Source organism: Ascaphus truei, chromosome 2, assembly GCF_040206685.1.
Source record: "Ascaphus truei isolate aAscTru1 chromosome 2, aAscTru1.hap1, whole genome shotgun sequence".
Classification (NCBI taxonomy): Eukaryota; Metazoa; Chordata; class Amphibia; order Anura; family Ascaphidae; genus Ascaphus; species Ascaphus truei.
In genome coordinates, this window is record NC_134484.1 from 46,748,338 (window position 1) to 46,772,829 (window position 24,492).

The window sequence follows — 24,492 nt, forward strand, 5'->3', positions numbered from 1 at the left end:
GTGTATTATGTTTGCTAATTGTGTAAGTTTTGGGAGACAACTCCCCTGTGTGGTTTAGTTTATTTGGTTGTGTCCTAATTAACCAGTAATAAAAGGGAGGGAGTTTCTTTCCCTGGGGCCTGCTGCACTCCTTGTTGCTGCTATGTGATATGAGGTTGTTCCCTTCTGCACTCCTTGTTGCTGCTATGTGATATGAGGTTGTTCCCTTCTGCATGCCTTGTTGCTGCTATGTGATATGAGGATGTCTCTTTCTGCACTCCTTGTGGCTGCTATGTGATATGAGGATGTCTGTGGAACTTCAGTGAAAGGATGCAAACTTTCTAATGCAGATATTGCTGGCTACTCTGTGGCTGGAGACATCACGCTGGGGGAACTGGTTGTTGTGCATCTGAATGTGGAATCCCTAATAAAAAGAAGGTTCAGAGAACAGCAAAAGCCTCTTTCATTCTTCCCAGGGTCTGATGCTGCTGCTTCTTTAAATAAAAAGGCTTGGGACTCAACCTTTCACAAGCACACATAAATTATATAGTGTATATACTGTATTATATATATATATATATATATATATATATATATATATATATATATATATATAATGTAATATACTAATATAATATATTATATGGTATAATATAATATTATATAATATAAATATTATAATACACAAACAACTTTGCAAAGCGTCGTAAGAGCGTTGGATAAGCCGTTTTGGCGTTGTAAAAATAAACATAGGTATGCATTACATAGCGTTGGATAAGCCATTTGTCGTAAAACGAAGCGTTGTAAAACGAGGACTGCTTGTACTATAAAAATAGCACCTCTCAGAAAAGGACTTCCAGTGCTCTAAAAACCCCAAATCACCTGCACCACTCTCTTAGCCATGCATCTACCTCTATAAAATCCAACTGTCTGACTGGAGTAGCACATGGCACTGCTAGTATTTCTGAAAATACTACCTTGGAGGTACTTTCCTTAATCCGGGAGGGTGCTGGAGATTTTTCTGTGGGAGCGCCGGCTGTTGCAGAGGCCCCGCGCTCTTCCTCAAGGCATTTAAATTAAATGCTATGGTGTCGCGTGAAGCCCCTGCAACACTCCACTTACCGTGATTCAGCTGGCTGTGTGACGTGTCGCCATGGCAACACGGCGGCAAATGACGCCACGGACCATGTGACGTCACACACATCAAATGACGCTGTGAGTGACGTGACATCACATGATCCTGCAGCATAATTTAACGCAGATGCAAGGTAGGGGGAGGTGGGGCGCGAGAACCGGGGCAAGCAAGACAGGGGGGCGCAGCAGCAAACGTTTGAGCTCCCATGACTTAATCTTACGACATAGATCCCTGAATCAGTTTTTTTAGGATCCTCCATCTTTCTCTAACTTTGTTATTGAAGCCACGTGGTAAATGAACCAATCTGATTGGTTGATCAGCAGGCCACTTGGGATACACATGATTGATATATTGAAAACATGATTAAAATGTATTTAATTAATTTTTTTTATATAGCCATTCTTGCTATTATCTCCCCGCCAAGCCCTATTTCATTGTCTGGCTGGAAGTAACGCCAAAACATTAGTAACATCACGATATTGTAAAATGATGTAACATTCTCCTGAAATAGCGTGACGTTAAGGCAACGGCATTGAGATCAAGTATGGCCGTTATTTTGGCATATAGTTACCCACATTCAAACCACCCTGAAAATATTATGTATTTTTTTTTATATATAATATTTACAGGGTGGTTTCAAGTTCCAGTGTCCTTTACATTTAAAAGAAATTGAAGCAGACACTTCTGAGGTGAAAAGCCAGACCATGCTTCTGGTAATCTGTTCTGTTTTGAAGCCTTTAGAAATAGGGAACAGCTAAAAAACAATATGATTCACTATTATGCAGTTACAGTTACTGCACTGTACTTGAGATTTAAGGAGCTAAACTGACTTGTCTAAGGTCACAGAAAGTGTTGTTGAAAAATTGTTGTTCAAATCTAATCCTTATCTGGAGCTTTAGTACTTTGAAGAAATGCCAACCAACACTCTCAATTTATCAGGGAAATCCCCTCAGAATTTTCTAAAACAAGTTTCATTTTTCTAATTGCTTCCTGGATGCTGGTTGGTTGGACAGTATATAATTACTGTCAAAACAATATTAAGTAGTGTCCCTTATTTTGTTTCCAAAAGGCCATGGAAGGAGTTTTAACAAGTTGTCTAATATAATGCTTCTTAATTATTGCAAGAGGAGAACGTATATTTTCATGTTGAAACGTCTCAACTATTATGTTAAAAAAAAAACCTTTATACACTTAGAGGCTAAAGACAAAAAACTATATACAGAATAACTGTATGAGCATGACAGGTTGGTTAATACAGATAGGACAATGTAGCGAAAGGATGCATGCAGATAATACGTTTATTCTGGTATTTTTTTAATGTTCACATTGAAATAAGAATCTGAAAGCAACTGTTTCGAGACATGTTTTGAATTCTTATGCACCTGAGGGATCATGTCTGAGTCCTTGTGCGACGGGAGAATTTCGTTTACAGAGAGTTTATAATCTGTTTTAAATATACAGTCTGTAAGTAGTTGGGAAATGTAGATTTAAGTCAGAAATTATGTTATAGCCATCAGCAATTTAATTTTATTATAAGGGTAAAAAAAAAAAGTCCAGTCTTAAAAATGTTGAACTCGTAAAAAAAAGAAAATATTGCAATGTATTTAATTAGACTACGTTGAGTGCCACAGTGATATTCCAAAGTAATGATTTTTTTTTATAAATGTTTAATACATCTTTACCATTCATTTGTATGCAGAATGGATTAGCCTATTAAATGCTAGAGGGCTATACTACAATATTTTCCGCAATACACTGGTGGCGGTCTTTCTCCCACTAATAAAAGGTTTATTAAATTCCATTTTATTTTTTATCCAATCTTGGTGTTTAAAGCAGCAATCCCACCTACTTTCTTTTATTATTAGCAAGGAATGCAAAAGTCTTTCTGTGTGGGCCTCCCATGATCCTGTACCACGAACGAACGTTTATTTTCTATATGGAGGAGATTTTTCCTTCACAAATCTTACTCCCATGCAGCTTTGTAGTAGAGAGCCATTCTGTCATGGCGACATCATTGTTCACCGTTACTGATCTGCTCACTGACATTTTTGGCCCATTTCTTGTTGGTTTGAAGTTATCTTACAATTTACCATTTAGACTGTTACATTGCCCTCCAAGCCCACCCTCTTTTGAAAACCTAGTTGGCAAAATCTGCCTCCCCTTTTCTTAGCCCATCTTGCTTGCTGGCATCTATAGCCCCCCTAAAGCCCATCTGCAGTCCCTCACTGATATCACCCAGTTTCTTGGCTCTATTGCCTCTCTCAATGAGAAGAGTGTGCTGCTAGCTCTTGGGGATTTCAACTACAATTGGCTCGACTCTAAAAAACACAAAATCCAGATACAACTCAAGTCACAACCTAACGCAACTCATTTCCCTACCCACACGGACAAACCTGAAATCACACAAACATTCCTTGCTAGACTGGATTTTCTCCTTGAATCACAGCAGAATCCAATCCTCTGGCATCCTTCCTGACATTTTTAGTGACCATGCAATAGTGTACTGTGTAATGAAAATTAAACCACCCCAATCAAGCCCTAAAGTTCTCCTCACTAGAACATTTAGAAACTTTAACCCACAACAGTTTCTGGCTGACCTTACCAACTGCCCTTGGTACAGAATCGACTTAATTCCCGACCCGATTCTGCGCTCGACTATTTCCAATCTGAGTTCTTAAAACTCTGTGATACCCGTGCTCCACTACGCAGAATAAGATTATGGGGGGCCCACCTTCAGTGTGTTACAACTGACCTTATAGCACTCTACCAGTTAAGGGATGTCTTGTGGAAGAGCTACAAATTAACTGGCACTACCAAGGATCTGAATCACTACAGATGCCTGTGGAACATGTGCACAAGGCAAACAAGACATGCAAAAGCACAATATTACTCTGACAATCTTCTCCAGAATACATCAAACCCAGCTAACATCTGGAAGGTTATCAACAACATATTCCAGCCTTCTAACCATCAATAACCAAGAAATATCACTAAGGAGTATATTACTCTGACAAATCCCACTGACATTGCAAATGCATTCAATGGCTACTTTGTGGGGTGTGCTACTAACTTATTAGCGAAACGCAACACAAACCACAAACATGAATCTCATCCTGGGAGTACCCATATAGCCCCACCCCCTCCCAACACTGCCCACAATTTTCAATTTGTCCCAGTATCCTAAGAGGAGATTACACAAGCGCTCCTCAAATTAAAAACTAAGCAGCCGATGTGGACTTGACTTACTACAATCTAAGTTCCTAAGACTTGGTGACCCAGCCATTGCCAAACCAATTGCTTCCATAGTCAACTCTATTCTGTCTGTAGGCCATAACCCTAAGACCTGTAAAACTGCCAGAGTTATCCCAATCTTCAAAAGTGGGGGCAAAAACACTGTCTCAAACCACAGGACAATCTCTCTTCTCCCAATACTATCCAAAGTCATAGAAAAATATGTTCACTCCCAATTAAGCGATTACTATACCAAGACAAATTTCCCTGACAATTCCAATCTGGCTTTCGCCCCAAACACTCCACCGTAACTACCCTTCTAAAAGTTTGCAATGCAATCCTGTGTGGAGTGGAACGGGACAACTCACTGATGCAATATTCCTAGATTTTGCAAAGGCTTTTGATACTGTTGATCATGCTATCCTGCTTAACAAACTCCACAGCTCTGGAATAGGGAAGCATGCTTTAAACTGGTTTCATTCCTACCTATCAGGTAGATCCCAACATGTGTCCATCTCAGGCTCTAACTCCAACCCCTGGATATCACCTGTGGTGTACCGAAAGGCTCTGTTCTGGGGCCCCTACTCTTCTCAGTGTTCATCAATGATCTTCTTACAGCTTGTAAGGGAGCTTCAATACACATGTATGCAGATGACACAATCTTATATGCACACAGCCATAGCCTCTCCGATCTCGAACACATACTTCAATCTGTCTTTTTCAGACTCGAAAATTGGATTTCCCAAAACAAACTGTTTTTAAACACTGACAAGACTGTAGCAGTGGTATTTGGGACCAAGACTAAACGTTCCAGTGACTGCGCTCCAGATCAGAACCAACGCGAACTCCTGATACTAGTTTTAAATACTTGGGCATATGGTTTGACTCCCACTTAACATTTGGGATACACATTGATACCGTGACATCCAAAACCTATGCCAAACTAGGTGTACTTTACAGGAACAAATCATCCCTAAGTCTGCTGGTCAGAAAGCGTATCGCACAGCAGACAGATGCTAATGCCATTTATCGACTATGGGTTCATAGTATACCGCTTGGCACCCAAACCCACCTTAGCAAACTTGACACCCCATACAATTCAATATGCCGTTTTGTTCTCCAATGCAACTACAACACACATCACTGCGAGATGCTCAAAGAACTAGATTAGTCATCACTTGAGCCTAGGCGCAAAGTTCACCTTTCCTGTCTTGCCTTCAAATACTTTCTGGGCAAGCTACCCATCTATCTGAACAAGTTCCTCACCCCTACCACATCCAGCACTTATCATCTGAGATCTGACTCCAGAACCAGTTCATGGTTCCAAGACTCAACAAAGAAGCCGGCTGCTCCTCTTCTTACCGTGCACCCCAAAACTGGAACAACCTACCAGAGACTCTCACAGACATCACCAGTTTAAGTTCTTTCAAAACTAAAGCTGTCTCACATTTTAATCTGGTCTGTAACTGTTACATACGCCTATAATATATATTATCTCTAACTGTGCATGCTATGTCTTGTATATAATGTATATCCTGTTCACTTATATAACTGTATTTGTACCATGTATTATTTGTCATCTTAACTCTATGCCCAGGACATACTTGAAAACGAGAGGTAACTCTCAATGTATTACTTCCTGGTAAAACATTTTTATAAATCTGTGGTAGGCTTTTGGACATTGTGCAAAAAACTATCCTTCATGGACATGTAGTTTCATATCACTAAAACTTGCATAAAACACAGAGGGATAGATCCACAGAACTCAGTTATTGACTTAGTGAGACATTAACTTAAGTTAACAGCTCAGTGAAGTACTAACAGGTACCTTCAAAGCTCACTAACAAAGTGCCACGTACTTTTTTAAGCTGTAACAGGCCTTTCATTAACTAGAACAAACAGTGCTAATGATGTGCATAAGGAGTGTTCCCTGTTACACCTATCCACAAAGCCCTCTTATAGTTAACGCAGGGATTTAATGGTGTGTTAGGTCATGCCTAAAGGTGGTGTTAACACTGTCAATGGGGAGGAGAGACAGTCAATTATATGTGATATCTATACCCCCCCCCCCCACGAAACACACATTTAGAAGACACATTGAGAGATATCTGTGCAAAAATACTAGCACACCTGGGAGATATGCAAATTTTAATAATATATATATATATATATATATATAATGGATATCCATAGTAGCACATCTCCAAGGTACAGTATCTAAGATGTTCTCCTCCGCCCCCCTCCCCTCTCTCTCTCCTCTCCCCCCTCTCTCTCCCCCTCTCTCTCCTCCCCTCTGCCCCCCCCCCCCCCAGCCACCTCCCCCCTAACTCCTCTTTTCAACCAATTCTCAAATTGTTCCCATGTGAGCGGTACGGTGCGATTTAGTAATATAGACAATGTGGCCTACGTAGATTTTCACAATGCTTCCCATTTCCATTTTATTTTTAATCGTTTCCAGTACATTAGTGTAATAGACTGTCAAAGACAAAAGGTAAGTTCCTGCAAAAAAACATACACGTTTGCTCTTCAAAGTCCCCATAGGTTTTATTAAACTACATAGCCCCATCAATACTTTTACCCCTCAATGTGTTCACAGTTGCAAAAAATGATATCCTCCTGGTAGCCACTAATCAGTTGATTTAAGGTTGGTAAAAATCATCCATGGGATCGAAATATTAATTGATCTAACAAACAGTGTTTGATTATGTACTTTAGAAACATTCATATTCTTTGTGGCTGTGCTTGAATAAAAACAAAGACAGGGGCACCTTTATGTCTTTTGTTGTTACTTATACACACTTGTACGCACTGAATGGTTGTTCAGTCAGCATCTGAGACCATTTATTGCAATGCACCGTCTATTAGATACACTAAAAGGAATTATTACAAATGTACCTTAAGGGCTTACATTTTTCTGATTTATAACATTATTTTCCGTTTTCCACACAGAAAAAAAATGTGTTCTTGATTTTTAGCATTTTATTGGGCTGAGAACTTATATATAACTTTTGTTTTTACGCCATAGTGCTCTTATATTTTAGAAGCAAATTAGTATTGAAAACAAAATGGTGACTGTTTCTTTATGTGGAATTTATCATTCAATCCAGAAGTTTGTCTGGGAACTGAAGTTTACTCTTGCACAGGTCCATGAGTATTACAGGCATACCCCGGTTTAAGGACACTCACTTTAAGAACACTCGCGAGTAAGGACATGTTGCCCAATAGGCAAACGGCAGCTCACGCATGCGCCTGTCAGCACGTCCTGAACAGCAATACCGGCTCCCTACCTGTACCGAAGCTGTGCACAAGCGGGGAGACTATAGAGCCTGTTACAAATGCGTAATTTACATCAGTTCTGCATGTATATGATGATTACAGTACAGTACGTGCATCGATAAGTGGAAAAAAGGTAGTGCTTCACTTAAAGTACATTTTCGCTTTACATACATGCTCCGTTCTCATTGCGTACGTTAATGCGGGGTATGCCTGTATGTAACTTATTACAACTAAGGGCCGTTCTATACTGTGTGCGGCCGTGCACGTGCGCCTGTGCGAACACGCACGTGCCGCACGCTTTTTGTGGGTATACAATCCGTGTTGCCGGGACCGACAGGCAGGGAAGGTGGTGTGTGTGTGTGTGTGTGTGTGTGTGTGTGTGTGTGTGTGTGTGTGTGTGTGTATATGTGTATATATGTATGTATGTGTAATTTATTATTTATTATTAAAAAAAAAACACATTTGTAAAAGTAAAATATTTATTAACATTGTGCAGCTACACACACACACACATGCGTACATACACACACACATGCGTACATACACACACACACACATGCGTACATACACACACACACACACACATACATTTTGGTGGTAGCGGTGCAAAATCTTTATTTTCCTACTCTTCTCCCCTGTCGCCGGCTGCACGCTCACTGCCGTGCGCACGCGCGCGGTCCTATTATAGAAAGGTTGACTAACCTCAGCCATTTATAATTGCTGCGCGCACGCACAGTGCAGCAAGCGCGCGCACTAGAACAGCCCTAAACCATGCAAGCTACTGTTTAGTTCCGCTTGCAGCTTCAAAACCACTATATACACTTTCAGCTACTGACACCTACGATATTCATTTAACTGCAATAAATTCAGTCCCAAATTGCCCGATAAAGGAATAATGATTGGGAGTTCTCGCCATATTAATTAAGACGTATCTATGCAAAAATACTAATCGTCAAAAAAAAACATCTAATTTTCATGTCGTTTTCTTAACAAAAGTAGTATGTTTGCAGGATCTAACATGATCTGTGTCTCATTATAACATAGATATTAGCAGCTGTGACAGACTGTGTTGATGAATGAAAGGGTAAAGAGACAGCTACTATTATCCCCAACTCTCTCTGTAGTCATTACTGACTTAGCCAGAACCACTACAATCTACAGTGGGAAAATGAATGGCTTCAGTTAGGTAATGGTTAACTCTAAATCTAATCACCTTGTGCATTCATTTGAATTTTGCTTGAAGTTCTGAAGTTTACTGGCACATTTCAGGGGGTTGTTTCCCGAAGCATTGTACCGGTCCATGAACATCGGCTTTACAAGAAAATGATCTGAATGTTTGTGAACACTAGTTGTTTTTTTAGTCTGGCTAAGGTTGTCTATAGATGAAGTGCTTCAGTAGTTTTGAGGATTCACGCTTTCTCCTTGCTAATGCCATCTTGTTTTTATTGTGTAACGGTGTTTAATCACAGATAGGGGCCATTACAGGGTGTGTGTGGTGCATAAGTGCTGGTAACAAGAGGGCTGAGTCGTCCGCGATGACTTTGGGAAACAGGATCAGGCTTCTGGGGTCCACACCCCAGATAATACTTAGCAGTGCAGCGCCTCCATCTGCAGTAGGCTCCAGGAATGTATGGAGATGATCTCCCACAGTAGAATTTGTGCTCTCCCCCCAGTTAGATCACACACCAGGCCGGAGGTATATTGCAAACAGGACAGTTTATTACTACAGTCTTTGCAGTAACACACAACTACCCAGCAGTCATCTGCCGGATACAGTCTCTTACTCTCAGCTCTCACTGGAGATGGTCCCTGGACACTCACTACAGGCCAAGGGCACCCGCAGCTGTCCTAATTCTTCCCCACCTCCCTAGCGGAGGCAGAGGTATCGGTTCACACTCACTCCTCCCCGCAGGGAAGAGCACACGGGTAGACCCTAATCTCTGGCTCACAGACGTGTGACCTGACTTAATCAGAGGGAAGGAACAACCTAACTTTAGGGCAGTCATGTCCTTAAGTACAGCCAGAATGCAGGCACCCTGTTTTCCCAGCTACAACAGGATGTACCACCTCCTGCTGTCACTCAAGTGCAGTACCAAAGTTGAAGGGGAAAAACCCATACCAACTACTGGCAAGCCTGTAAATACCAGGGTTTACTGCCAGCCCACTTGGTAGAACAGTAGCGAGGGGGTAGCTCGCTACAATTAGATTTCTGGTTGCCGGCAATTTCAGTCCCACTGTTGTACTAGTTGTTTCTCTTTATTAAAATATGTAATAAAAAAGATCACTGTTGACAGGATTGCACTTCAGTTTTATGTAGAGTGGCTACTTTTGCTAAATTCACATTCTCTTTCCTCCTTAAAACGTGCAAAACACAAACCTTTTGTTCAACAGATTGGGCCGAAATATTTGGAACTGGAGGATTTTAATATGATATTACTTTGGGTTCCACGCTGTTCTTATTTTAAGTAAAGTAATTGTGCTAGGGTACCAATGAGAATCTTTTATCTAAAGTAACAATAAATGGCACAAGCAAATTATATACTAAGATCATATTAGAATTTTGGAATTTCAGTGCTAAAAAGTAGCACTAACCTTCATACTGTAAAATGAGTGTTGTATAACAAGATGTCTTCATACACAGGATACAATATATAGTTTTTGTTTGAAGTGAAGTTTGACGCATTGTGTCATGTTGAATACCTGATGCAATTTAAAAAAAAATTATAACCAGTCTTAGTAACTATCAATTATTAGTATAATATTAATTATAATAGCCATTCTGTAAAAATATTACATTTTGTTAACCTATAAGGAGAAGGAGTGGCTCAGACACTGATTCTCTAAACACTGAGATTGATTCAGGGGAACCTGGTTCGATTCCCAGTGTCAGTTCTTTGTGACCTTGGGCAAGTCACTTTATCTCCATGTACCCCAGGCACCATAATCAGATTTTAAGCTCACATGGGCAGGGACTGTGTCTGTAAAAATCCTATGTGCTGCGTACTGGGCACTATACTGTAATTGGGAAGGGTTTCTAGTCCCATAGGGAGAAAGCGCTATATGAAATAAAGTTATCATTATATACAGTATGAGTATCGAAGAAGGTATAGATGGCACACCACTGCTTTAAACAGATTAAACAAAAATGTCACTTTTGGTGCTTACCTCCTGTTGATCCCGGCGTCCCAAAGATGGATCCTATGTAACAAGCAACAAAACAGAAGGAGACCCCAAAATGTTTTGATGGTGTCAAAAGACTTCCAAGTGCATTAGTACATCAGAGTCTGTACTGTACTGACTCTGATGTACTAATACACTTGGAAGTCTTTTGACACCATCAAAACCTTTTGTGTGCTCCTTCTATTTTTTTGCTTGTTACTATTATATACAGTATGGATATCTTTATATAGCGCCATCCAGCTACATAGCACTTCTCAGCAGTAATACACGTGACATTATAATATAACACATAATGAGAATAAGCTCTTTTTAGACATGACCGTAACAATAAGAAAGGAAGTCCCTGCCCTGAAGAGCTTCCAATCTACTTGTTAATTAAGGAGAACTTACAGAGACAGTAGGAGGGTGTTATGGTGAGTGCGTCTGCAGCGGGTCAAGGTTAGTGCATCCAAGATATATAGTATCAGCCAGTGGAGCTACCCATATAATTACATATTGCTAACCTTTCTAATGAAACATGCGCACATTTTTGGTTGATACATACAAGTACTTTGGTAACTTAATTCTGCGCTAAGAATATTACCTGGCTTTTTAGGACTTTGATGAGATTCTACTTGGCGGATGACTTTGACACACAGATTTTTTTTTTGTACATATTCATGGCATTCTGCGCATACCATTATAGTGGACTGAAATAATTTTTGATTTATTACCAAAACTATGGTTTTGCTTCACAAATTACAACTGTATGTTCATGTGCATTTTAAAGCAACAATACCCTCCAAATCATATGTAACAGTTTTTCCCCCGCCCTCTGGGAGATTTCACTATTACACAGTGTTTTGTGCTGCTCACCTGCTGGCTCTCAGAATACTGCGTGTCTGCCGATGGTAGTGGGGACGAACAGGACATGCTTTTGGGGTTCTGTCTCACTGCTTCACTCGGTGCAGCGCCTCCATTTCCCACAGGCCCCAGTAGGACTGGGTGCAGACCCTGCAGGAAAGCTCTCTGATACTCGCTCGGATTAACTGCACTCTCAGGCAGGAGTATATAAAACAGGAACAGTCTTTATTGTCCAACAGCACACAGCACACCGGTACATTCCTTAGAGTCCATGAACTCAACCAGGGAGCTTGAGGGCCCAAGGGTCTATCCTTAGCTCCTCCCTTATTCCCTGGTGGAATAAGGGGTAGTTGTCCCACTCCCCTGAGGGAGGGGAAGGTAGGTGGGCAGAGCCAGGACTCCACACTTTCTAGAATATACTAAATGTAGCTCTGCAGCTCCTTATGTACCCAGGTGGAAAGTCTTAGGTCTGAGCCCCTGATTGGGCAGAACACATGATTAGTCCCACCGCCCCTCCCCCTGTCACTCAAGGAAGCTGCTTATTGCAGGGGAAACCCGGATTAGCCCTAACACTGCCTGCGCTGGTACCATGTTTGTGCTAGGCAGGGCAGATTAGTAGCCAAAAAGGATACATGGCTTCACATATTTAGAGCCAAGTTCATGATACTACTTCATTACATAATCATAATTCTCTTCTACAGTGCTGACTCACTGCTGCTTGAAGTGCTATTGTCATCTTGTTTGGTTCCAAGTTTGAACCCATCTATGTTTGACATCCTAAACTATATCTCCGCAGAACATTTGTCTTTTTTCATATACATTTGTGGTTTGGTTTGAAAAATGGAACTGATGTCTTTTCACAATGAAATCAGGAATGTTTTGAATAAAGTTAAATATAATTCACGATTTAATCTAACTTTACATTAATGCTTAAACTTATTTAGTTCAGGGGCGTCAAACTCAGTCCTCGGGGGCTGCCAGCATGCCACTGAGTGAGCCACAGGGATATCCGTGAAACCTGGCCTGTTGGTGGCCCTTGAAGACTGAGTTTAACACCCCTGGTTTGGATAATTTAATTTCCTTGGAATGCATAAACTTTTTTATACATTTGTTGCAACGGTCACCTTTAAAATAAGTGGTTTATATTTTGTAGACAGCAATAAAATTGCTCATTTACAATTCTAACATTTATTCTCCATTTTCTAAGCGTAATTGCATAGGAACAAATGCTTGAATGCCACATCTAATGAGTGCTTCCCCACGTGGTCTGTATGAAACAATTCCTGTAAACACGCTGGCACCTTTACGGGCCATTATCCATTATTTTCTGCTAGGTTTTTAACATTTGTACGCATATACTACTGTATTTAACACATACCATGTCACTTATTTTTCAAACAACTGTGCTTTGTATCTTCCATTTCCAGCCCAACATTGTGAAAAGAGCTAAACCAGTGGCTCTTTGGACCCAACATGATGTCTGCAAGTGGTTGAAGAAACATTGTCCAAATCAGTATCATCTCTACAAAGAGACTTTCATAGAGCACGATATAACTGGTAAAATATTCTTACATTAATAGTGCTTTATATTCAGTTGATTACATGTTGCATGTTTGAAATAACAGATTGTTTTATTTAATTTAGTGTTTGATGTATGTACTACCAGGTTAATATGGGGAATATACTAATTCGTATATGTACGTGTGCAAATGTATCATGTCATTCTTCTGATACTAGAGGATTATATGAACAGTGTTACATTGTAGGTATCCTTATAAAAGAGGAAGCTACATTATAGGTATCCTTCTAAAAGTAATAATATTATAAAGATACAGTTACATTATAGGTATCCTTCTAAAAGTAATAATATTATAAAGATACAGTTACATTATAGGTATCCTTCTAAAAGTAATAATAGTATAAAGATACAGTTACATTATAGGTATCCTTCTAAAAGTAATAATAGTATAAAGATACAGTTACATTATAGGTATCCTTCTAAAAGTAATAATATTATAAAGATACAGTTACATGATAGGTATCCTTATAAAAGAAGAAGTTACATAGTGTTACTGCTGTGATATAGACAGAAAAAAGGAGAATTGGAGAAGTGGAACAAATGGCATACAAAAAAGTGCTACAGTACAAGCTTAACAGTGCCCTGTGATAGTGAATACACAGTGATAAATGATAAGGTTGGTATGATGACCAAAAAGGGTCTCTGGGTGGAAACAACAACTTGCAGCGTAAAAAAACATGGTATCTCTCAAAACCCCAAAATGTCAATAGTGAGCCCAAGCTAAGTATTCATTGCTTTCATTGGTTACATTTTCACAACCTTTTGCTTTTATTATGAGCTCACTATTTGTACAGATCCACTTGGTATAGTGCCTTTATATTTGTTTTTGAGTAAATATATCCATTTTGACTTGCCTACGTTGCAGCCTCTCTTTCTACTGTATGACTGTGCGGCTTCCCTCCCATTTTTGTAATGTCAATATGTTGCGTTGGTTCTCTTGAGGGCAAGGACTCCGTCCAGGGAATAAGTGATGACAAAAAGAGAAAATACCACAAATAATGTAATATGTTCATACAAATGACAATTTTTTTATGGGTACTATAGCGTTTGAACACGGAATATCTTGCGTTTTATGCTAATATCACAGATATTACATGGTCACCGTTGTCAGTCAGGGGGGTCCTTTTCTTATCCAATAACTGGGTTTGTGGGAGGAACAAAAAAAACAAACAAGAACGAGCACATTGTGCAGTCTGTCTGGTCCTCAAAGACAATTTTGAAATGCAAATACAGTAGATGTATACTCACATTTGGAGAGTCTTGGTTTTCTGTATTTGTTAGATTATGTTACAGTACTCCCATACAATATCCGGGATCACTCACAGTACCTGCATCCCCTGAGATACTCCCTCCCCTCCCACCCCCAGTTATAGAAACACTCACCTACAATGCTGTCTCCACATGACACTTCTTTTTATCTACTTCTTTTTATCTACAATGCATGTAGTGATATTGTCATTGTCATTTGTGGGATTGAGGGCTCTTTTTGGGGGGGGGGGTGAGGGTGGGGTATCTAGGTTGCCCTGCAGTTATTCAAGTAATTATTTTTTGCCAGGGGGGAAAAAAGGGATTAGACAAAAGCAAAACCTCAACGTTGGTGAACAATAGCCTCATCTACCCATCCTCCACCCATTGTGCTTCTGAGCACCAAGATGTGGCTGCAGGTTAGTGCAAACATGGACACATGGCTAGGGCTAAGGCTAAGGCCCCGCTCCCTCCGTCACTGCTCCCGCACTGCAGACAGGCGGGGCGCTGACAGACACAGACCACGATATGCGGTCTGTAGGGAGCGGGAGGTGGGCGGGAGTGGGAGGTTTGAGCGGGAGGGGGTGTGTGGCTTGAGCGGAGGGACCCGCTACTCTCCCCCCCCTCCCTCCCTCCACGGGCTTGGGCTGGCACTCATACACACACGCAGACACACACACACACACACTCAGGCACACACACAGACACACACAGACAGAGGCAGGCACTCACGCACTCAGACACACATACACACACACGCAGGCACTCTCTCTCACACACACACACACACACACACGCACGCAGGCAGGCACTCATACACATACACACACATACACACACACAGGCAGGCACTCACGCACTCAGGCACATACACAAACACAGATAGGCACTCAGATACACACACACAGACAGGCACTCACGCTGCTTTCCCCCCACACTCCTCCCCGCTCTCCGAAGCCTCTCCTCCTCCCGAAGCCTCCCCTCCTCATTGGCTCACAGCCACACCATGTGACGCGTCAACGCTAGGGATCACCATTCTCTGGAATCCCCTAGCGGCTGACGCGTCACAGTGTGTAGTGAGTTGTGCAGCCAGGGGGGACCGGGACCGGCTCGGGAGGAATCCCCTGCTGGTGGGGAACTCGCGCGTGGCCGCCCGCACCGCCGGGCGCACCGGGTCCCAGGCCTAAGTGGGCTGAACAGGACCTGGGATTACTACAGTACAGTACTTTATTGCTGGCTAAACTTCAACAACCGGGATTTGCACACAATAGTGACCTAACATGCACGTTATAAACAAGTTCAGATCTGCCTATTTTGTTGCTACGGTCCCTCTGGATTCCACTCAATGAACTCTTTGTGGCGGGCGAGAGGTGGGACTGTTTATGTTGGACTTGTCTTAACAATTACAATTACTGTAGGCAAGTTACTATTAATTAGAATTACAATTATTGTAGGCAAAGCTAAACCTGGGGACAGATATGCATTCCATAAAAAAAAAAAATATTGCATACCCCCCCCCCACCCATTATTATCAAGTTCAAATGCACCGAGTGTCTGACGCTCCTCTGAAGCAAACAGAACCATGACCTGAGGATTAGCTCACAATGCTGCTTTCACATTCATCATTGATCTGTCATATGAACGCCCCCGCTCCTCCCTCTGAGTGTGTGAGCTGGGCATATCGTGTGCAATAAAGGGTTACCTGCTATACACTGATTGAATGCATTGTTAAATGCGCAAACAATTATCGCACTGATCATCCGCCCTTTTGTAAACAAATGGCCAAATCTGATGAAGATGTTAACCCCCATCAGTGGTCAAAACTTGTCAGCTGTTACCGAAACTTGTATCTGGAAGAGTGAAAAAAGATATGTGAAAACACATACAGTACAGTACTTTATTGTGTGTCAAATACAATAATAAAAAGCAATGTTTTATTAAAAATACATCTCGGTTGTATCCCGTTTCTTTCAATAACCACCGGTAACATATTGTTTATGTGCTTTATGTAATTATTGCATGGTTCCACAGTTAAACACTCCTTCCGTCACTTCTTGATCCCCTACATTCCACAAGCTCACCTTTTTTTCCAGGCTTCACATACGTTTCCAGATGATGTTTCAGCGCATGCCACATCAATTCTACAGGGTTCAAAATTGGAGAATTTGCAAATATAGACAAATACAGTGCAGTTATTGATAAGAATAACATAAGCTCACACCACAGTACAGCATAGTAAACAGTATACTACTGCTCTAAACAGTTACAGTACTTACTCTGGTGGTGTTCTGACCCAGTTTATTCCCCTGTCCTTAATAAATGTAGCAGATGCACTGTGTTTTGCCTCGTTGTCTTGGAAAAACCAGTGAACCAATGTGAAGAAATCTAAACTGTATGGTGCTACCACCTACAGTATGCGATAATGACCTCCTGGAAGTGCACTTTATTCATGATCCCTAGAGAAAAAATAAATGTAACGCTTTTATAGTTGATGGGGAAAGGATTAAGGGACAGGGGTACATTAAGATGCAGAGTTAGAGTACTACTGTTCATAACACTGAAACCGGAACGTGCTTACTTTCAAATATAACTGATATAAATATATATATTTATGTATATATAAATATAGTGTGACAGAAACCAGGGGTTGGTAATAAACTCCATATACAGGGCTCCCAGGATACTGAACAGTTTCTGTCCTGTCTAAGCTGAACAGGGCAGCCTCGTGGTACAGGCACTCCATTCCACAGTTTGTCTGCTGCCTGTTTTCTGTCACCTGTCATGCTGATTAGAGTTCAGGTATATAAGACCTGTTTCCTGTTTCCTCTGGGCCCCGCCCAAGAGCCTGGAAGGCTGCTGAACTGCAGAGCCTCTTTCCCAAATCGCTTCATTCATTCTGTTAGTTTGTCTAAAGACTGCAAAGGTACTTATTTTGTTGGTGGAAGTGGACAAGCCACTTCCAACTCTGAGTCAGGGACATCTAAGTTTAAGTTATCGCTCAGACGAGCAGCTTTTTTGTTTGGCTTTGTTTTCTGTTTAAACTGTGGCAGTCTCAGTGCCTGGGACTGAATAAACCAGGCATAGCCTGTTTAAAGGAACAGTACGTGACGTCTCATCATTTAACCTACCCTAAAAGACCGTGTTCTAACAGTCCCGGACAGACGGCGGAGCCCCGGAGTAAGCCGTTTGTCACATATGGTGGAGAATGCGGGCAGAACACTAAAAGGTCTGGGGGTTAAAGAACTTTAAAGAAAAAAAAAAAAAAAGGTTTTTTTTCTCTCTCTCCAAACAAGATGGAAGACGTGGTGAGTGCGCTGGTACGCAATGTCGCTGTCCAGAGAGACGCGAATGAAGCCCTGCAACAGGCGAATGCAAACCAGCAAGAGACAAACCGCTTGCTGAAAGAGGAGCAACAGCGGTTCGCTCAGGGCTTACAGCAGGAACTCGAGATCCTGAGGGAGACTATCAGTAACCTTCCACTGGCAGCGGCAGCCCCAGTTCCGAAAATGACCAGGGCAAGCCACTACCTTCAGAAGATGGGACCCTCGGATGATGTGGAAGCCTATCTTCTCACGTTTGAACGCACGGCACAGAGAGAGGGATGGCCAGAAGCTGAGTGGGCTGGTCTAATCGCACCCTTCCTAAGCGGCGAACCCCAGAAGGCTTACTTTGATCTAGAGCCAGCCGAAGCTAACGTCTATGCAAAATTGAAGTTCGAGATCCTCGCCCGCCTCGGCGTAACCACGGCTGTTCGCGCCCAAAGGTTTCACGCATGGTCCTTCACGATGGATAAAGCCACCCGAAGCCAGATGTATGACCTCATCCACCTCGCCCGGAAGTGGCTACAACCCGAGATCAACTCAGCAAGCCACATCGTGGAACGGTTGGTCATGGACCAGTTCTTGAGGAAACTTCCCTCTGTGTTACGCCATTGGGTCAGTCGGAGTGACCCCCACAATGCGGATGAGCTTGTGGCCCTCGTAGAAAGGTACAATGCAGCAGGAGAGCACCCGCAACCCACAGTCGTGGAGCAACCCCACTACCCGAGGTTCCAGGACTCTTCCAGAGACGGTAAAAGGGTACCGGGGTTAAGGGGAGCTGAAGAGCGGCGACCACCTTCACGCAGCGCCAGCAACAGTGGTTCGCACACTAAGGGCAATAGCCAACATGGGGAGCCGGGAAAAGGCTCTAAGGGGGACACAGACTATGTACCTAAATGTGTAAATTGTCATGAGAGGGGCCACACAGCAAAAATCTGCCCACTAAATGATGAGCCCATGCAATGCAACAGCGTGGAACCTTATTCGCTGTTGTCCCAATGTATGGGCCCTAGCCCAGAGGACCCCTTGAATAACCATCTGTGGGCATTTGTAAAGGTTAATGGTAAGAGGGTTCGGGCACTTCTTGACTCTGGGAGTATGGTCACACTAGTGTCCGAATACCTATTGCCCATTAAGAAGAAACAGGTAAACAGTTCACAAAGAGTGGCAATTTGTTGTATACATGGGGATAATCATGAATATTCCACTGTTGATGTTTTTTTTTAAACAGAATTTGGTTCTTTAGATTTCAAGGTGGGTGTTGTACCCAAACTGGCACATGATGTGTTAATAGGGACCGACTTTCCCCATTTTCTAAAAATGTGGTCCCCAGCTCAGAATAGCGCCCAGAGTTCAATAGCAGACCATAACGAAGTGTTAGAAGAAACAAATCCTTTCCCTTTTTCAGAAATGGAGGTTGACGAGGGCCCAAATAAGAAAGGGGAAAAGGAGGAGTGCTGTGAAATTCCCTTCCCCATCACTACTTTGGTAGGGAATACCCCAAATCAAGATGTTGATCAGGCACTTACCACCCCAGTACAGGATAAGACCCTCGCTGACCTAGAGGTCAGTCCTGGGAGTTTTAAGAAGGCCCAGTGGGAGGACCCCACATTAGCGGTAGCAAGGGGAAATATACGGGACCAGAATAGTACTCATGGCCAACCAGATAGGTCACTTGCTTACCCCTACTTCGAGGTAGAGAACGACCTAGTATATCGGGTTGATAAAAGAAAATCAGTTACAACTAAACAATTGTTGGTACCACGGACATTCCGTAACGTAGTATTACACCTCGCACATAGTCATCCATTGGGGGGACACCTAGGGGTGGAAAAGACAAAAGAAAAGGTTCTCCGAAGCTTTTATTGGCCTGGGGTTCTGGCAGAAATTACAAACTATTGTTCCTCATGCCCAGAATGTCAGATCACCGCCCCGTTCAAAGCATACCGCAGCCCATTGGTACCCCTTCCCATAATAGAGGTACCATTTGACCGGATTGCTATGGATCTAGTAGGACCCCTAATAAAGTCTGCTAGGGGACATCAGCATATATTGGTAATATTAGATTATGCTACCCGATATCCGGAGGCAGTTCCCCTACGTAGCACCTCAGCTAAAAACATAGCAAAAGAGTTAGTAGTTCTGTTTTCCCGGGTCGGGATTCCTAAAGAGATCTTATCTGACCAGGGAACACCATTTATGTCCCAAGTAACAAAAGAGCTATGTAAACTCCTAAAAATCAAGCATCTCAGAACCTCAGTCTATCATCCACAAACAGATGGTTTAGTGGAAAGGTTCAATAAAACCTTAAAGAGCATGTTACGCCGGGCGGTCGATAAGGATGGGAAAAACTGGGACTGTTTGTTACCATACCTGTTATTTGCCATTAGGGAAGTTCCCCAGTCATCCACAGGCTTCTCCCCGTTTGAACTATTGTATGGCCGACATCCAAGGGGCTTACTGGATATAGCCAAAGAAACTTGGGAACACGAGGTTACCCCTTACAGAAGTGTAATAGAGCATGTTGCCCAAATGCAGGACCGCATTGCTGCAGTCCTACCCATAGTGAGGGAACACATGGAGAAAGCTCAAGAAGCACAAAGGAATACGTATAATAAGGGCGCTAGGGTCAGAATTTTTTTTCCAGGTGATAGGGTACTAGTTCTGGTTCCCACCGTGGAGAGTAAATTCCTTGCTAAATGGCATGGGCCATATGAGGTCTTGGAAAGAGTGGGAGAAGTAAATTATAGGGTAAGGCAGCCAGGTAGGAGGAAACCTGAGCAAATTTACCATATAAACCTACTCAAGCCCTGGAAAGATAGAGAGGTCTTGTTAACCCTAGTACCCCCAGGTCCGTCAGAGAATCAAGAAACTGACCCAGAGGTTAGCATAGCTGAAACACTGTCCGTGCATCAAAAACGAGAGGTCCAGAGTTTAGTGAGAAGGAACAAAGAAATCTTCTCTACACAGCCAGGTAAAACTAACGTAATTAAACATGACATAGTCTCTGAACCGGGGGTCCGAGTTAACCTTAAACCGTACCGAATCCCAGAGGCCAAGAGAGAGGCTATAAGTTTAGAGGTTAAAAAAATGCTAAAACTAGGCGTAATTGAGGAATCCCAAAGTGGGTGGAACAGCCCTATAGTTTTAGTCCCAAAGCCAGACGGTACAACAAGGTTTTGTAATGACTACCGGAAACTAAACGCGGTGTCAAAATTTGATACTTATCCTATGCCCAGGGTGGATGAACTTGTAGAGAGACTGGGCAAAGCCCGATATCTCACAACCCTAGACCTAACAAAAGGGTACTGGCAGGTTCCCCTCACAGAAAGGGCAAAAGAAAAAACAGCCTTCTCAACCCCAGACGGCCTCTTTCAATATAAGGTGCTGCCTTTTGGCTTACATGGAGCTCCCGCCACATTCCAAAGAATGATGGATAAAATTTTAAAACCACATGTTCGGTACGCTGCCGCCTACCTGGATGATGTGGTAATCCATAGTGAAGATTGGCAGTCCCACCTTCCAAAGGTCCAAGCTGTGCTCGACGCAGTTCGGTCTGCTGGACTAACTGCTAACCCCGCTAAATGCACTATTGGTCTGGAGGAGGCCAAGTATCTGGGGTATTCTATTGGTAGAGGGTTACTCAAACCACAAACACTCAAAGTAGAGGCGATACAAAATTGGCCAAGGCCAGTCACAAAAAAACAAGTAAGGACCTTTTTGGGGTTAATTGGCTACTATAGGAGGTTTATTCCCAATTTTGCAACTAAGGCAACCCCACTAACCGACCTCACAAAAGCAAGAGGACCGCTAATGGTAAAGTGGTCCCCCGAAGCCGAACAGGCCTTTAGAAGCCTGAAAGAAGCTCTCTGTGCCCAACCAGTGTTGGTCACACCTGACTTCTCCAAAGAGTTCGTAGTCCAAACCGACGCATCTGAGGTAGGGCTGGGGGCGGTACTCTCCCAGGAGTCTCAAGGGGAGGAGCACCCCATCCTTTATTTAAGTAGGAAACTAAATCCCCAGGAGAAAAATTACTCCATAGTCGAGAAAGAGTGTCTCGCAATAAAGTGGGCTGTAGAGACACTCAAGTATTATCTGTTGGGGAGAAAGTTCCGATTGGTCACAGATCATGCACCCCTTACCTGGATGTGTCAAAATAGGGAGAAGAACGCTAGGGTGACCAGGTGGTTCCTAAGCCTACAGCCCTTTAAATTTTCTGTGGAACACAGGTCGGGGCACAAACATGGCAATGCCGACGGGTTGTCAAGGATGCACTCCCTAATATCCATGGTCGCTCACCCCTCGAGGTCTGAGCTGGGGGGGAGGATATGTGACAGAAACCAGGGGTTGGTAATAAACTCCATATACAGGGCTCCCAGGATACTGAACAGTTTCTGTCCTGTCTAAGCTGAACAGGGCAGCCTCGTGGTACAGGCACTCCATTCCACAGTTTGTCTGCTGCCTGTTTTCTGTCACCTGTCATGCTGATTAGAGTTCAGGTATATAAGACCTGTTTCCTGTTTCCTCTGGGCCCCGCCCAAGAGCCTGGAAGGCTGCTGAACTGCAGAGGGGTGAGAAAGCCTCTTTCCCAAATCGCTTCATTCATTCTGTTAGTTTGTCTAAAGACTGCAAAGGTACTTATTTTGTTGGTGGAAGTGGACAAGCCACTTCCAACTCTGAGTCAGGGACATCTAAGTTTAAGTTATCGCTCAGACGAGCAGCTTTTTTGTTTGGCTTTGTTTTCTGTTTAAACTGTGGCAGTCTCAGTGCCTGGGACTGAATAAACCAGGCATAGCCTGTTTAAAGGAACAGTACGTGACGTCTCATCATTTAACCTACCCTAAAAGACCGTGTTCTAACAGTCCCGGACAGACGGCGGAGCCCCGGAGTAAGCCGTTTGTCACAATATATACATACATACATACATACATACATACATACATATAACCAATTCTAGAGATTGTCCCCCATACATGATCCTTGAGCGGATGCTTCGGCTTAAATTTCAGAGATAAATATTTTTTTCCATGAATGCTGTGGTGAAAAATCTTTCCAGGGTGACTGAGAAAGATCCTCAAACTTTTCTCCACTATAAATCCATGCACATGCTTGGTCACCTTTTTTTTTAACCAAGCATGTGTGTGGTCTTGCTTAGTCAACTCTTTTAATCTTGTTAACATCCCTTATCATGGGATAAACTTTGCAATAATAAATATAAATGGGTTAGGAGTGGAAAATATAATGTCCATGCATATCACTTGGCATGTACATAAACAAACTGCACAGTACAGCAACTTACCTCACACGTTCAAAAGTCCAGCCCAAATCGTGTCTCATTAGTCTGATACTGGTCTCAGTCACTGGAATATCATGCTGCAAAATATTCCAACCTCTGCAGCAGATCGCTCACCCTTTTCCAGGCTGACCTCGTCCACCAGCCAAATCACTTCACTGTGACACACACACACTTCCTTACTGATCCTTATTGTGCTTGTATCTTCGTGTAATCTATTGGTTAATTGGCATTGAGTGGCATACTCGGAAATGTTATTTATAATATCAATGTAGATTTTTTTCAACACTTTGTCTTCTTGATGCTTTTAGAATCTCTGATGTGTAAATAGAATTAAATGCTTTTTTTCGTAATCTATGAATCCTAACATGAGTGATACTGTAGATCGTATTCATTACTTCTGGAAATTACTTCTTGTATGGCTTGTATGTGCTCCATTGTATTGTATCCACCGCAAAATCCTGCTTGTTCTCTAGACTGGGAGAAGTCCAGGGTCTGTTACAGCTACTTAGTGAGTATCTTCGTAAAAATCTTGTGATTGGAAATAGACTGTTTGATGTAGTTCATTTGGGGCTTCTGTATCTCCTTTCTTGTGGAAAAGGAGGACAATGGCATTGCTCCATTGTTCTGGAATTTTCCTGTTCTTCAATCAGCATGTGAAGAGTTTTGGAAGGATTTTCTCCAGATTCTTTCCAAATGTCAGTTGTAATTCCATCTTCCCTAGGATCCTTCCCATTGTTCATGAATGTTATCACTTTCGGTAATTCTTCTGGAAGGACGCATGGTACCTCAATTTTGGTTTCTTCTCACTCTTCCACTGCTTGATTATACTCTGTGTTATTTTTGTTCTTATACAATTTTGTGTACAAGTTCTCAACTCCCTTTATCATCAGCGTGCAGACATTTATTATTGATCCATTGTTTGAATGCACTGATTTGCTTCTTCCCAATGATAAGTCCCTGCTTTGCCTTCTTTAAGATTTTGTTACCTTGGTTAGTCGTCTTCACCATATCACAGTTACATTTTCTTATATCTTCAGTTATACATTTGCAGATCATCTTTCACAGCTCTTCATTTTAAATTCTTGTTCTCGGTCATTACTTTTGTCTCATCAGATATTTTCTTACCCATTTTTTTGTTAGGGATTTCTTCCATTTATTTCTGCGCTTTTAACTACAATCTTCATAAGTTCATCACGATGGTTTGTTAAAGTGTCCCCATGCAATGCGAGAAAGCTAAAGGGATTTTTCAGTTCTAGTTGAAATTCGCTGCTGTTATTATTTAGGTTATTGATGTTGATTGTTTTTGTTTTCTTTTTAATCAGTTTTCTTCTTTCCGTATTTGCATTCAGATGTAATTTGCAGCAAACCAATCGCTGATCGCTCCTTCTGTCAAAACGGTTAAGGACTG

The 24,492-nt window shown here is 42.2% G+C and overlaps 1 protein-coding gene across 1 annotated transcript in view; it reads left to right on the forward strand.

Annotated features, from left to right (window-relative positions):
* The window catches only part of SAMD12 (sterile alpha motif domain containing 12), a 453,365-nt gene that overhangs the window by 200,392 nt on the left and 228,481 nt on the right, over window positions 1–24,492 (forward strand). Inside the window, exon 3 of the mRNA XM_075582397.1 lies at window positions 13,072–13,201. Coding sequence (XP_075438512.1) covers window positions 13,072–13,201 — 130 coding nt within the window. The remainder of the gene's footprint in view (window positions 1–13,071; window positions 13,202–24,492) is intronic.